Source organism: Periophthalmus magnuspinnatus, chromosome 22 (assembly GCF_009829125.3).
Source record: "Periophthalmus magnuspinnatus isolate fPerMag1 chromosome 22, fPerMag1.2.pri, whole genome shotgun sequence".
In the NCBI taxonomy this organism is placed as follows: Eukaryota; Metazoa; Chordata; class Actinopteri; order Gobiiformes; family Gobiidae; genus Periophthalmus; species Periophthalmus magnuspinnatus.
In genome coordinates this window covers 28,605,146-28,620,867 of record NC_047147.1, presented here as the reverse complement: position 1 = coordinate 28,620,867, position 15,722 = coordinate 28,605,146, and the positions used below count along the sequence as shown (strand labels likewise).

General features: G+C 41.3%; 1 protein-coding gene across 1 annotated transcript in view; it reads left to right on the top strand.

Moving 5' to 3' along the window:
* The window catches only part of LOC117390191 (disheveled-associated activator of morphogenesis 1-like), a 23,353-nt gene extending 7,732 nt beyond the window's left edge, over nt 1–15,621 (top strand). The window contains exons 2-26 of the mRNA XM_033987856.2: nt 1,180–1,377; nt 1,457–1,546; nt 2,037–2,105; nt 2,179–2,273; nt 2,920–3,139; nt 3,780–3,893; nt 3,988–4,098; nt 4,359–4,462; nt 4,542–4,608; nt 5,426–5,543; nt 6,125–6,263; nt 6,401–6,459; nt 7,448–7,635; nt 8,800–9,054; nt 9,274–9,381; nt 9,462–9,550; nt 9,688–9,772; nt 10,543–10,649; nt 10,941–11,029; nt 11,535–11,703; nt 12,845–12,952; nt 13,498–13,558; nt 13,640–13,774; nt 14,288–14,458; nt 15,060–15,621. Of these exons, the coding sequence (XP_033843747.1) occupies nt 1,186–1,377; nt 1,457–1,546; nt 2,037–2,105; nt 2,179–2,273; nt 2,920–3,139; nt 3,780–3,893; nt 3,988–4,098; nt 4,359–4,462; nt 4,542–4,608; nt 5,426–5,543; nt 6,125–6,263; nt 6,401–6,459; nt 7,448–7,635; nt 8,800–9,054; nt 9,274–9,381; nt 9,462–9,550; nt 9,688–9,772; nt 10,543–10,649; nt 10,941–11,029; nt 11,535–11,703; nt 12,845–12,952; nt 13,498–13,558; nt 13,640–13,774; nt 14,288–14,458; nt 15,060–15,257 (3,141 nt within the window). The 5' untranslated portion in view covers nt 1,180–1,185 and the 3' untranslated portion in view covers nt 15,258–15,621. The remainder of the gene's footprint in view (nt 1–1,179; nt 1,378–1,456; nt 1,547–2,036; nt 2,106–2,178; nt 2,274–2,919; nt 3,140–3,779; nt 3,894–3,987; nt 4,099–4,358; nt 4,463–4,541; nt 4,609–5,425; nt 5,544–6,124; nt 6,264–6,400; nt 6,460–7,447; nt 7,636–8,799; nt 9,055–9,273; nt 9,382–9,461; nt 9,551–9,687; nt 9,773–10,542; nt 10,650–10,940; nt 11,030–11,534; nt 11,704–12,844; nt 12,953–13,497; nt 13,559–13,639; nt 13,775–14,287; nt 14,459–15,059) is intronic.
* The last annotated feature ends 101 nt before the right edge of the window (nt 15,622–15,722 follow it).

Here is a 15,722-nt window from a genome sequence, read left to right as displayed (position 1 = left end):
ACCTGTCCATCAAGTCCATGTTCTCAAACGTCAAAGGAGAAAGTCCTGTCGGATTATTGAAGTTTGATCTATGTTGGATTAAAATGTTTATAAAATCTAAACCGGGAAATACATTTTTGAGGAAGTCTGACCCTGTGTGAGAGCTGAGAATCACAAAACAACACAATGATAAAGTACAAACGACACATGAAATACACTCATTTAATCATCAAAACAGTGAATATGTCAAACAAGTTTCCTTCTTCTTTCTTCTTCTTTAAACAAGCAACAAAACTGTAGCAGCTCATGATATTGATAATATCACCACATTTTAATATTTTATCAAAGTTTTAATCTTAATCTTGTCTCTTTGGAGCAGGAGGCTCATAGTTTTGTCTCTGAGCAGACATGGGCAAACTACGGCCCGGGGGCCACATACGGCCCTTTGGGCTCATTAATCCGGCCAAACGTGACCAGATTGTAAACCTTGTTCAGTTTATCTTTCCCCTGACGTCTGATCAAAGACAGAGTCTGATGTGCCAAGAAACTGTCACTGTTTTAAAAGACGACATCATCCGTCACTTTGATACACAGAAGCTACGCTAGCAAACAGTCAACGCACGAACAGGCGGCTACGGCTCAGACGCTGCCAATTTACAGATTTAATTAATGTGTTTGGAAAACTATTTGTCCAATGTGCGTCACATGTGACATGTTACAGGACAAATCTTTAATGTCATATAAACATATATATGGCCCCGCCCCCTGGTCACATTTTAGACCCACTGTGGCCCGAGGGTCAGTTTGCCCAACCCAGAGTTTAGCATTAAACTAAACTCCAAGGAGACAAGCTACACGTCAGATCTGTGGAGAGGTGACCCCACTCACAGAAACAATGTGCTACATTTTGAGCAATAAAAACACTGTTGTGTATGTTTAATGCATAATGTGGAACATTCAAGGCAGAGCAATTTTATCTCCATGGAAACAAATAGCAGACGTCCTCCACCAGAAAAGTCACGTCTGTAGAACATCAGAAGGTTCACAGGAGGTTCTGCATCTGCGCTACAGCTCTACCTCTGAGCCACTTAAATAAAGACGTGGATGTTTTATCTGGGCTTTGGGCTGAACGTCGCTCAGTTGAGGCTCGTCTGGTGTCGTCTGTTCTTTGCGTCTCACTGTCCGTCTGTGTCCTCTCAGGAGACGATGGCGTCCGGTGGGAAGCCTCGTCAGGAGAGCTCGTTTTACTCCATATTCTCCTGCTGTTTCAAAGAGCGTGAGCCGCAGCAGCCGGAGATCACCTATCGCCATGACAACCAGAGCACGTTCATCGGCCTGGAGCCCGCTCTGCCCATGCCCCCCGAGCACGAGCTGGACGCCCGCTTCACTGAGCTGGTGGTGAGTCTCAGCTTCACCCTTTCAATAGTTTAGTTTATAAAGTTCATAAATGTAGAAACATAAAATGTGTTTTGTTCAGGACGAGCTGGATCTCACTGAGGAGCACAGAGCTCGGATGTTTGCTCTGCCGGCAGAGAAGAAATGGCACATTTACTGCAGTAAAAGGATGGTGAGTTTATGATTAAAAGTGTCACAACAGCAGGTCTGAGCTGGAGCTGCCTCCACCTTTATGAGCCAATGATCTAACCACTGGTGTTGCCAAACGACACAACAACAGAATGTACTAGAGCCATTAATGTGGCGTTCCCCACAGCCCTGCCCTGAGGTCACACCACACGAGCACATTTAACATCTGTGTCTGCTTAAACTGAGTGTGATTTTTATAAGAGTTTTCAGGATGAGACATTGACCTGCTCATCTGCTCAAGTCCAGTGGGAATTTTTGTTTTTATTTATTGAACATTTTTATTATTACCAGACAAACACAGCCCCTCCCACTCACTGACCGGACATACTAAAATAATACAAAATAATATATTCATTAATTGTAAAGGGAAAAGTAATACTAACGTACATTAGTAACAATAATCATTAAAAACAAAAGGAAAAAGCTCATAGAGATGAAAAGGTGTGAATAATAAACTGGAGTGTGTTTTAAAGGAAGCAGAGGAGGACAAAGGGGCGACTCGTTGGCCCGATCACTACATCGACCGTCTGAACATGACAGCGGTGAGTCGCACAAACACCAACCAAACTGTAACATGGAAAGACAAACTTACACCTGGAGCTTTTTCTGATTCAGGGGAGGACTTTTCTGTATTTGGACGGAGAGGACGACAGCAGCCGACAAAAACTGGTGGAGGGTCTGAAGACGGCGCTGAGGACGCAGCCGCTGAGGTGCATCTGTTTAAACCATCATTACATAAAACAGCAGCAAACGGCTCATTACCTCACAGAGAGCTGTACTTTGATTGATTCATGCAGTAATCCTGTGTTGTCCTGTATTGTCTTGCGTTTGAGGCTGAAGTTCTCCGCCCTGTCTCCACCCGCCGCTCTGTAATCATGAGGATTATAAACAAACGCCTCAAACATGTAGAGCTAAAATGTTGCATAAGTAAAACAGTAAAAATTTGAACATTCAGCTTTATTTTTTACATTATTATCTATTTTCCAGCTGTAAAACCCCTCACCACACACTTTATACACTTTTCTCACACAGGCGTTAACATTTTCTCACATTTCTCTCTCGTTTAAACTCTCTCAAAGTTCAAACCTTCGTCGGCGTCTTTGTCGGTGCAGAACGTTTCATCGACATTGTGGGTTTTGTCGGGGAGAAAACAAATTGCAAACGTACAGCACTTCAGAGTCACACTGAGATCCAACGTTTATGTAAATTTGTCTATCAATATTACGATTTTAAATGATCAAGGTGTAAAATAATGACATGTGCCTTTAAAAATCCAACCAAATGACCTTTAAGTCCCTCATAAAACAGAACAGTGACCTCCTGATGTCACCTGTGACTAAACCTGCCACTGTCCAGGTTTGTGACGCGCTTCATCGAGCTCGACGGTTTGTCTTGTCTCCTGAACTTCCTGAAGAAGATGGACTACGAGACGTCGGAGTCCAGCGTCCACACGTCTCTGATCGGGTGCATCAGCGCGCTCATGAACAGCACCCAGGGGCGAGCACACGTCCTGGGGCACCCCGAGAGCATCAACATCATCGCGCAGAGTCTGGCCACGGAAAACATCAAGACCAAGGTTCACGACTCACACGTGTTATTTTAAAGGGTTTATTAAAAATGTTTTGATAACTGGGTGTTACTTTTTGCTTCTCGAGCGATGTCCTGGCCATTTTAATAAATTTTACACCACAAATAAAGTCCTCCAAAGACCAGAAAGAAAGTAGGAAGTTGTAGAAGTGAAGACGTTTGGCTGTTCGTCCAAGCCGCGGCTTGGACGAACAGCCAAACGTCTTCACTTCTACAACGATTTGACAGATTAAACTACGTCTTTTTAACTTCAGACTCTAGTTCCTCACTCTTATAAACCTTTCGCCACGTTGCTAGTGTTCACATGCATTCATTTTTTGGCCATTTGCGCAATTTTAGAACAGCTTCTTCACACCGAAAACTGTTCAAAAGTGTCATATAGAGACTCACGTTGCAAGATTTGTGTTAAAAATATACTTTCTGAGGAGGAAAACAACACGTACTACCTGTCATTTAAAAGAAAAATGTTTGGTTAATGCAGGAGCAGAAAAGGAGCATAAAAAAATCTACTCCTGATTTAATTTTTGTCTGTATTTGTTGGTTATTTACCTGACAGCACACGCCGGTCTAAAACACAGTTGTGTCTGTGACCTGTGGGATTTCTAACAGGTAAAAACGTGACTTTCCAGGTGTCGGTGCTGGAGATCCTCGGAGCGGTTTGCCTGGTGCCGGGGGGACATAAGAAAGTGCTGGAGGCCATGACGCACTACCAGACGTTTGCAGCAGAGAGGACTCGGTTTCAGGTTTGTACATCTGGTTCAACAGTAACGTGACGCACAGGCCGATGACTGGACTGTTGTGTTGTTTCAGTTTTAATTATTTGATGTTGTGTTGCAGAGTCTGGTGTACGACCTGGACAGATCCACGGGTCGTTACAGAGACGAAGTGAATTTAAAGACGGCGATTATGAGTTTTATTAACGCTGTGCTCGTGAAAGGAGCTGGAGAGGTCAGAAAAACTCATCTGTCCACTGTAGTTTACAAAATGGAGTCTTTTGGATGAACTAAAATGGTTTTGTTCTGTTTGTTTTCAATTATCCAGTTTAAATATATCACTTTGAGTCAATAATATATAACAGTAGTTTATTTATTTTTATTTTTTCAAAGAATTTTATCATCTACCAGTTCTTTGAGGTGTTTCACTATTTACTACCTCACTGTCTGAATATTTAAAATCTAATTAAATGTTTCTGTCACTATTCCCTCCAGACCAGTCTTGAGTTTCGGATCCACCTTCGATACGAGTTTCTGATGTTGGGGATTCAGCCGGTGATCGACAAACTGCGCTCACATGAAAACGCCACTTTAGACGTGTACGGTGAAATACTGACATTAACCGAAGAGCGTGCGAACATAATCTAACCACGATTTTTCTTCTTCTTCACGTTTCAGACATCTCGACTATTTTGAGATGCTCCGAAATGAAGATGAACTCCAGCTCAGCAAACGCTTTGACACGGTGAGTTATTTCAGTCAGGGCTGTTTTGAAAATGACGATTTCAAGGTTGATAAAGGGATTGAAATATCGTATCGTTTCATTTAATGATACAGTATCGATATCGTGGGCTGCTGTATTGATATATTATAAGTGTATTTTTTCGCATATTTTATAAAATTGTTCTGTCACAGCTTTACATTTGTGTGGGAAAGAGACTCGTTTAAGCAGAACATTTGACATTTGATTCACTGTTTTGTTGATTTAAACAGGTTTATTTCATATTATCTTTGGTTTAACACAGACTTTTAGTGTGACAGTTGTTTTAGTCGATATGTTTCGCTCCTTCAGTCGTTAAACTGCACATGTCTCTGTGTAAATGTAAATGTGGAGCTCGTATAAACTGTGGATGAATAAAACTGACACATGGAACAGTCTGATGTGTTTTTATCGTTGGTAAAATCCACAAAACAAAATGCACTTTGCGCATCTTCAATAAATGGAAGATAAGTTAAAAAAAAGTACATTTTTTTGTCAAAATTGGGTCATTAAGTGTCCCAAAAGTCTTTATTTTTCATTGAATCATATTGAATCGATTTGAAATATATCGTATCGTATATTATTGAACCAACAGTGCACTGCATCAAGGTGTGTATCGTATCGTGGCCCATGTATCGTATCGTTCTCTCCTAATAACGAGGCTTATCTGCAACATGAATATGTAAAACAGGAGGGGGCCTAGTACTGAGCCTTGTGGTGCCCCTTGGCGATCACACATCATTTTTTTGAATAGATAACACAAACATAAATACAATAATAGTTTAAAATGTGTTTTCTTCAGGTGCACGTCGACACCAAAAACGCCAGTGGGATGTTTGAGGTTCTGAGGAAGAAGCTGAGCCACACGGAGCTGTACCCGCACTTCCTGTCGGCCCTGCAGCACTGCCTCATGATGCCCCGTAAGACCCGTACACACCTGTATATACGCCGTTTAGTACTCACATTATATGGTTTAAGTTGAAAAAAATCCACCATCAACCAAAAAGTAAACTAAGTAGTAGTAGTAACGTCTGTGTAATCCCTCAGGCGTCGCAGGAGTGAAGATTCAAGCCGATTCTTCGATTCTTCTGTATGAACTGAGGAAGCGATACGTAAAAACTCCTGGGCGCGAAACAAAATGGAATAAAACTGCGAAAGAAAACTAATCCTAAAGTTAATAAATTTGTCCAAAAATAGGTAAAAAATCTCCATAGCAAAAGACAAAATATTTAAATGTTGTTGTAGGAGTGAAGAAGTTTGTCTGCGCATCCAAGCCGCGGCTTGGATGCGCAGACAAACTTCTTCACTCCTACAACGATTTGTCCCGTCGACGGATTTAAACTTCGTCTTTTGCTTTAGTAGTAAGTTAAATAAATGTTTAACACAATTTATGCATCGACTGAACTCAAATTCAGCCATGATTTCCCACACTTTTCATTCTAAATCTGATATTTTATTACAGATCAATTCAAATAAAATGGCCGTGTTGTTTTTTTTCCAGTCAAACCGAGCAGCACGTCTCGACAGTACTGGGTTTTACTCGACAGAATCGTCCAACAGATCGTTCTGCAGACGGAGAAAGGAGAAAACCCCGATGTCGCTCCGTTAGAAGAATTCAACGTCAAAAACATCGTCCGCATGTGAGGCCAGAACAAAACTTTAGGCAAACGTTTATGCCGTAATGTTTCTACAGAGTTTACGCTGACAGATGGAAACGGTTTCTGTTTTATCTGCACAAAACGCGTTAATAGTTGTTAAAAAACTGTTTCTGTGACAGGTTGGTCAAAGAAGACGAGGTCAAACAATGGAAAGAACAAGCGGACACAATGAGAAAAGGTATTTGCCGATTTAAGACGTGTGTGTCCTTCTTTCATTTGTTTTTATTTATATTTCACAGCTCGTATAATCATTTGCTGGGTTTTAGATGTCACGACTTAGACTATTTGATACAGGGGCAGAGAAAATCAATAGTTAAAATCCAGATTAGATGATTAGATTATTGCAGAAAAGTCCCACCTGAAAAAGCCTTTGTTTACACGCGATAAATCCACAGAAGTCACACAAATATGAATCTTACACTGTGTTTATAGATTAACGCTTTATGATTCTGGGTCATTCTGGTGAAATTGCCTTTGTTCTGACGTCTCCAAATTAAAATGATCACATTATTGAACCCTCAGTAGTAAATACAGAAGTTTGTGTCTTTGTGAAGGAAACACTCTGTAGTTTTACCCACAGGCGTCAGATTCACTGTGAGTTTCTCTGCTGAGCATTTATACACTTCACTTCATCCTCACCTGAATGTTTTTTGTTAAATTTAAGGTGTGGAAAGCTGTAATAGGGAGCTGGGCTCAAAAATACACTATATTTCAACTGAAAATACTGTTGATCTGTCACATTTCAAACTTATCTATAAAAATATCTATAAAAATGAGACTTTTACACTCATTTTATTATTAGTAAATCCAGGCGTTTTATGGTTTTATGGAGGGACTTTTGATGTATCCAAATTTATCCAAACCTCTCCAAACCTGTCCACATGGAGACATTTGGAGAACATTTGGAAAAAATACAATAACTTTTAAATGTTTCAACGCACAGACATGAATGAGGCAGAGACAGAGAGGAGTCTGTGTCTGCAGCTGCTCTATTTCTGCACATTTATAAATCAAACCACAATATAAAACGTACATTTGTTCAAACTCCACACACTGCAGACAGTAAACACCTGTACACGGTTACGGCTGCTCTTCTGTGTCGTTATAACCGTCTCTCAGGGGGATTTTGCAGTTTAGTGACAGATTTAGTTTTATTTTGTCTCCAGAGCATCAGAACCTGCAGCAGCGATTCGACCGTAAAGAACGAGAGTGTGAGGCCAAGAGCAAAGAGAAGGAGGACATGCTGGAGATGCTCAACAAGATGAAGGACAAACTGGAGCGAGAGACAAACGAACTGAGACAAACCAAACAGCAAGTGGCCGAACTGTCGACGAGACTCCAGCAACTGGGCGCCGTGCGTGTGAACACTCTGCACCACTGATAAAACACTCTCCTGTTTGCTCCTCCAAAAGTGTCTTTCAGTATTAATTTCTGAACATGAATCTGCCCTTTATGACATTTAGCGTTAAAGATGGTCCAGTTTCTTTCTTGTGAGCTCCAAACACACGTCTTTACTGACACAAAATTAGACTAAAAAGCCCCGAGATGATCAATGACAGCAGGAAATCACAGGAAATCCATTCAGAACTCAGTGTCCAGCTTTGTAATAATGTTATAATCATTTTCTTCACTTCTTCACTTTATAGACTTTTCATTCAATACATGACAGATCGAACATTCAGTTTTGTTGTTCAGTATTAATCCTGGAGACTTTTTCTTTGCACTTGTAAAAGTTTGGTTATTTTTCTGTCCTTTGATCAGATTTGAGCTGTAGATGTTGACGTCTGTGTGTCCCTCAGTCGTCCAGGTCTGATCCAGAGCAAAAGACCAAGTTTAAATCTGTCAAATCGATTGGTCCAGTCGACAGATTTACACGTCGTCTTTTGCTCTGGAGAAGATTAAATTATGAACTTCTGTGTAGATGTAAACAAACTACTTCACACACACATTATAAAACAACACATTCGCGCTTTTTTTTCCTCACTGCTCGACATGAAATCAGACAAAACTTTTCCCGTTTTAGGTCCGTTATTATTACCAAAATTATTTCTATTTGCTAAATGTGAGAATAATGAGACGTTTACATAAAATAAGATTTGCGCTAAAACTATTGGGGAAAACCCAGATGATGATGTCACGTCTTTGGTTTTGCTTTTGGTTTTATTTCAGTCGACTTAAAAAAGGACAAGCCAGGAAGTACTTTTAAAAACTTTTGCTTAACGTGTGAACTGCAGATGAACAGAACACAGTCTATTTGATTGATTTATTTGGTTAAACACCTCGGGGATTAAAGCCAAAGGTTCATTTCCATCCATTGTCTCAAGGGCTGAGGTCACAGAAGGGTCAAATTCTGATTATTGCACCATCCAAAATAAACCAAAGATGGATGAACACAAACGTTTAAAATACTGTACACATTACAGGGCCAAAGCAGAAGTATTTAAGATGGCGACACCGTGAAGAAGCAGTCCTCCTTTGGTTTTTAACATTTAACCCTGCACCTCTGTTTTCTCTGCAGAGCTCCACTGTTCCCGGAGGACCTCCTCTGTCGTCAGGTGGTCTCGCTCCCATCGGACCTGTCCCGCCTGGCCCCTCTCCTCCTCCTCCTCCGCCTCCTCCTCCTCCCCCGGGTGGACCTCCGGGGTTTGGAGGCTTCCCGTTTGTCCCGCCCCCTCCTCCGCCTCCTGGAGCCCCCATGGGACCCGCGACAGTGAAGAACATCCCCAAACCTGCAAACCCCATGAAGTCGTTCAACTGGAGCAAACTGCCACAGGTACAACACGAGAACATGAGGTTTATTTATGTTTTTAGAAGTAATAAGTAAGTAAAGAAGAAGAACAAGATGAAAAGTTGGTGGTTTGTTCATCATTGGGCTCTTGGACACTTCATTCTAAGGCTGAGATATAGAAAAAGCAGTTTTGTTTTTATTTGTATTGATCACCTACAGTTTGAGTCAGTTTATATCTCAGATCCCACATATTGACTCTTTCAGAACAAGGTGAATGGCACAATTTGGGAAGAAATAGATGACCTCAAAGTGTTCAAAACTCTGGATCTGGAGGAGTTTCAGAAAACCTTCTCAGCCTATCAGAGGCCTCAGGTACAGCACTAACAAGCAGCAATAATATTCTATAAAAGCACATCATAGTGAGGGCAATCCCTGTTCACTTGTCTCCAAAGAAAGACACTGAGGACGAGGTGAAGAAGGTGAAGGAGCTGTCGGTGATCGATGGTCGACGAGCTCAAAACTGCAACATTTTGCTCTCAAGGTCTGTGAGAAAACATGAAAAGTACATCGTAGATTTGATCTCCTGTTTAAAATTTCACCTCATGTGGAAAATGCTTCTCATATCGATGGACTTGCTCTGTCCTCTGTCCTGGATAAATGTCCATTTTCACTCTGCAGACTGAAGTTGACCAATGAGGAGATTGGACATGCGATTCTGAGCATGGACGAACAAGAGGACCTCCCCAAAGACATGCTCGAGCAGGTAGGACATCAGCGCTTCCATTTTATTTTCTGTTATGGCCCCATGAAGAAGAAAAGACTTTGTGGTCACGGTGAAGTCGAGTGCTACACGCTCTTCGTCGCTCTTCCTCGTCTTTCTTTCGGGTGACGTTCGTTTCTCTCTTTACCTCCGTCTGTCTCCGTCTTTTCGTCCTGTTAAATATTTTCCCGTCGTGTCTCTTGAGGTTTGTTCTCTGTGTTCGATCTGTTCAGTCTCTCCTGCTCTTTGTACGAGCACAAACCCTACACCATAGAGCTAATCCTACTGCACACACTCTGGCAATGAGAGCACCACTGCCACCTACTGTAGTGGAGGTGCAATTACAATTTATTCTAGTACGGCAAAAGAAAAACACGGGCCCCAGTATTTGAGAAGGACTGAGTTATATGAAGATGAAGGTGCACTTTGTCACTGTTTTTGGTCTTGTTCTACAGTATGGTATAAAACATCTTGCATTTATTTACAACGGGTGATTTTATTGCTCAAAAGTTTATCGTCTCTCTACACATCGGACTGGCTCACTGTGATTTGTCTCCATGGAGCTAAATAAATGTAATGTGGTCGAATCCGAACACTTACTGATGCACAAAGTTAATGCTCACACTGTATGAAAGAAAGAACAAATACAGCAGTGGGGTTAAAATAGCGGCTGTGACTTTAATCTGAGAAAAATGGGAAACATCTTTAGAAAAACTCCACCGTTAACGCGCCTCGTAACATTTAACTTATAATTTGTTGTCTTTTTCCTGCAGCTCCTGAAGTTTGTCCCAGAAAAGAGCGACGTTGAGCTTCTGGAGGAGCACAAGAACGAGCTGGAGCGAATGGCCCGAGCAGACCGCTTCTTCTACGACATGAGCAGGTACAACACAAACCTCTGTATTTCCCGTTTAAAACAACTCCAAGATGACTCCAAGCAGCTCTAAGTCAGCAGAAGTCCAACTCGTTCTGTTACTGACCCATGTGCCACAGGGACAGGTTCTAATAAAAAGTATTCAGGCTCGTGCACAGCTTCAGACTGAGGTGGACTCGGCCTACGTCAGCCCCAAACTGTCCATTAAACTCATCTGTGGATCCATAAACAACAACAAACCACATCAGGAATCTATTAAAAACTATATTAACTCTGAACATTCTGCTGTCTCTGTTTTAGGATAAACCACTACCAGCAGCGGCTCCAGTCTCTTTACTTTAAGAAGAAGTTTGCAGAAAGACTGGAGGAGGTGAAGCCTAGAATCAAAGGTACAGATGAAAAAAACACAAAATATATTAGATCCATAGACTGTATTTATAAATGGACGTAGCTAACCTGCTAGCCGCCACGCTCCAAACAGGAAGTGATCATGTGCGCACGTCTGGCTCCATCGACTCTTGTCATTTTGGTCTTAAATGTTCGTATTAACCCTCTACATGATCCTGGGGTTTTTATTTCACTATTTTGTCCATAAATCATGACATTAACATCAATAACAGGTCACTCCCGCTAACGTTAGCAACAGGTTTGATCCGTGCTAAACCCCAGTGTGGACGTGAAGGGGCGTTACCTTCATCAGCCTCGCTCTGGATTGGCTCTTTGGTTGCTATGATACTCACAGTCTCTGTTGTGATGTGGTTTCCTCATCTCAAACATCTCTGAGGTGATTGGTTGATTGTTTGGTGATACTTTATCTCATCGTCCGACTGATCCACCAAAACAATCGCCCTCAAAAACATAAATTATTGACACGTCGTGTTGTTTGTGTCTCAGCTCTGAGTCTGGCGTCTCGAGAGGTGACGAGGAGCGTTTCACTGCGACATCTTTTAGAAATAGTTCTGGCTTTTGGAAACTACATGAACAAAGGACAAAGAGGAAACGCGTTTGGATTTAGGATCAACAGTTTGAACAAGATCGGCGACACCAAGTCCAGCATCGACAAGTATGTAAACCCTTTAAGACACGCCTTTAAGACACGCCTTTAAGACACGCCTTTAAGACACACGCCTTTAAGACACACGCCTTTAAGACACACCTTTAAGAGACACGCCTTTAAGACACGCCTTTAAGACACACGCCTTTAAGACACGCCTTTGAGACACGCCTTTAAGACACGCCTTTGAGACACGCCTTTAAGACACACGCCTTTAAGACACACGCCTTTAAGACACGCCTTTAAGACACGCCTTTGAGACACGCCTTTAAGACACACGCCTTTAAGACACACGCCTTTAAGACACGCCTTTAAGACACGCCTTTGAGACACACCCCTTTAAGACACGCCTTTAAGACACACGCCTTTAAGACACACGCCTTTAAGACACACGCCTTTAAGACACGCCTTTAAGACACGCCTTTGAGACACACCCCTTTAAGACACGCCTTTAAGACACACGCCTTTAAGACACACGCCTTTAAGACACACGCCTTTAAGACACACGCCTTTAAGACACGCCTTTAAGACACGCCTTTAAGACACGCCTTTAAGACACACGCCTTTGAGACACGCCTTTGAGACACGCCTTTAAGACACGCCTTTAAGACACGCCTTTAAGACACACGCCTTTAAGACACGCCTTTGAGACACGCCTTTAAGACACGCCTTTAAGACACACGCCTTTGAGACACGCCTTTGAGACACGCCTTTAAGACACGCCTTTAAGACACGCCTTTAAGACACACGCCTTTGAGACACGCCTTTGAGACACGCCTTTAAGACACGCCTTTAAGACACGCCTTTAAGACACGCCTTTAAGAGACGCCTTTAAGACACGCCTTTAAGACACGCCTTTAAGACACGCCTTTAAGACACGCCTTTAAGACACACGCCTTTAAGACATGCCTTTAAGACACGCCTTTAAGACACGCCTTTAAGACACGCCTTTAAGACACGCCTTTAAGACACGCCTTTAAGACACACGCCTTTGAGACACGCCTTTAAGACACACCCCTTTAAGACACACCCCTTTAAGACACACCCCTTTAAGACACGTGCCTTTAAGACACGCCCCTTTAAGACACACCCCTTTAAGACACTTCACATCTGTGTTTTTGTAAAGTTAATTGTCTTAAATGTTTCACAGAAGCGTCACTCTCCTCCATTACCTCATCACTGTGTTGGAACAGAAATATCCAAAAGTCATGACGTTCCGTGAAGATCTAAAAGACGTGCCAGAGGCGGCGAAAGTCAAGTAAGTCGACAAAACCAGGACTAAACCAGGACTAAACCAGGACTAAACCAGGACTAAACCAGGACAACGGAGTCCTCCACAAACAATAACAATCCACAAAACATCACTTTTGACCCCGTCTGACACGACATTAGTGTCTCCTGTGTCTGTTTATTGCTCCACATTTCACTAATAATAATAATAATATGACAGTTTTCTCTTACATCTAAAGCAGAGGTTCAATGTGCTGATATTTGGAACATTTTAAAGTCTCAAATCAGGTTATTTTACTGTGGAAACAGGTGGCGTGTGCTGTAGTTTGACTTTTAGCTTGTGGCGTGTGGTTTCTTCACTGCTCATGTGATTCTCCTCATGTCTGTGGTCTGCACTTTATGTCACTCGTTTCAGACTGAAAAATCCCGTAGGGTGTGACGAGCTTTACTAATGTGAACACTGCCCATGTCGGTCTTTAATTTCAAATATTAGCATTTCATTTCCTCAGAGTAAAAAGTGTCTGTTTTCTCTATTTTCATCATGACACATTATTAATGTCCTTTTCTCTCTAGTATGACGGAGCTGGAAAAAGAGATCGGGAGCCTCAGGTCGGGTCTGAAACTCGTTGAATCGGTATAAAAAATACACAGACATGATTAAAGATTTTTAAAGATTTGCAGATAGTTATTTTGTGCATGTTTCTTATTATTTCAGGAGCTCCAGCACCAACAGTCTCAGTCGTCCCAGGGCCCGGGGGATAAGTTTATCCCTGTGGTCAGTCAGTTCATCACCGTCGCCACGTTCAGCTTCTCAGAGGTGGAAGAGTCTCTGAGTGAGGCCAAAGAGCTGGTCAGATTTATTTATTTATTTATTTATTTATTTATTTATCAAGAACTATATGTAACTAAATGAGAGGCAGAGCTGGGAAACATCACTAAGTCATCAGTCATATTTTCCCCACATTAACAGATCATGATAAAATAAATAAATAAAATAAAATCAAAAATAAATTAATATAATAATAATAATAATAATAATAATAATAATAATAATAATAATAATAATAATAATAATTTCCATGATAATTTTAATCATCTGTAATACTCAGATTTATTCCTCTAAAGTCTGAACACGGCTCCAAACCAAATCCTCATTCTGACAGAGGACAGAGGTTTGGCTGCAGATCTCTGGATTAAAAAGACTCAAGAATATCTTTGAACATTAGAAATAACTGACTCTCGATCTCGATTCCGCCTGTTCTTCTGGCACAGCCCTGGTTACACCTGCTGAGTGATGTTGTCTTGAACCTGGTTGGATTTAACTTGATTAAAATGTCACATCTTAAACCTTTTGTTCCTTCAGTGTGCCAAGGCTCTGAGACACTTTGGAGAGGACTCGTCCACCATGCAGCCTGATGAGTTTTTTGGGATTTTTGACTCTTTCATGACGTCGTTCTCAGACGCCAAACAGGACAATGAGAATATGATCAAACGTAAAGAAGAGGAAGAGAAGCGAGCGCTGATGGAGGCAACGGTAACAAAACATCCACATCTCCTACATTTAATGTTCCAGTGTAAAAACATTTGTATTTTAAACATTTAAAACTTGAAATATCAACTACTCCTCAAAGTTAAATGATTTTCTTTTCAGCTGCAGGTTTGTGAGACTCTCCTGCTCCAAACTAAACATTACACAACAAGTCCAACCACTTGTGTGTTCAGAAACTTAATGACAGAACTACACAAACGTCCTGTCAGTTTCTCTTCATATTTTTAACCTGCTGCACACGTTTCTTCAATTATTTTCCTGACTCTTTTAGTGACAGAGTTGTACTGATAAAACTGGACTTAACAAAAGGCCGATAATGTTCTGACGCTGCTCTTTTACTTTTACTTTACTCTAGGATTATAATTGTCCAGTGAAACACGCTCTTATTCGAGTTAAAGTCCCACTGTGAACCTTTATGACAATATAAAACAACCTGAGCAGTTGTTTTTGCACCGCTCCTTCAGAAAGTATTTAGTTTATCTCTTTTGTTCCATCCTTTGTGTAATGTTTGTTTTTATTTTCATCCATCATGTCATGTACAATAATCATGTACTATTCTAATAATGTCTTTATTTATTTCTTTTAGCTGAAGAGAGAAAGAGAGAAAAAAGCCAAAGCCAACGAGGACGGTGACCGCAGCGGAGAGTTTGACGACCTCGTGTCTGCTCTGAGGTCAGGAGAAGTGTTTGACAAAGACATGTCCAAAATGAACCGGAGGAAACACAGAAAACTCCAGCAGTTTGACTCGAGTCGAGAGAGACCTGCCTCTAAACTGAAGGACTAATGTGCACTTTACACACACTGGACAGAGACGTGAACGTGTCCAGGACGACTGGACCGAGGAGGAACGTGCACTTTACAGACACTGGACACAGGTCTGTACTGGACGACTGGACCCAGTGCTGCTGAAAACGCTGCTGCTGCACAAGTTTATGTGACTATACAATCTTGTAATGATGTTCTGTGTATTTATTCTGAGCTGCTGCCAGTGTTTAAAGTCTGAGTCAGAAAATAAATGTTTGAAAAAATAATGAATAAAGAAAATTATTGATCAGGACAAAGACTCTAAAGTCACATCTGGAGCAGAGTTATATATAAATATATATAAATCTATATTTCAGATGCTTAAATAAACAGACTTAAATGCCATTGTTCATTTTTAAGACTTTGTTAAATTAAATAAATTGAGGCTGAAGAGCCAAAGGAAAATTCAGTCTGACCTGAACAAAAACATGTGAATGAAAGATTC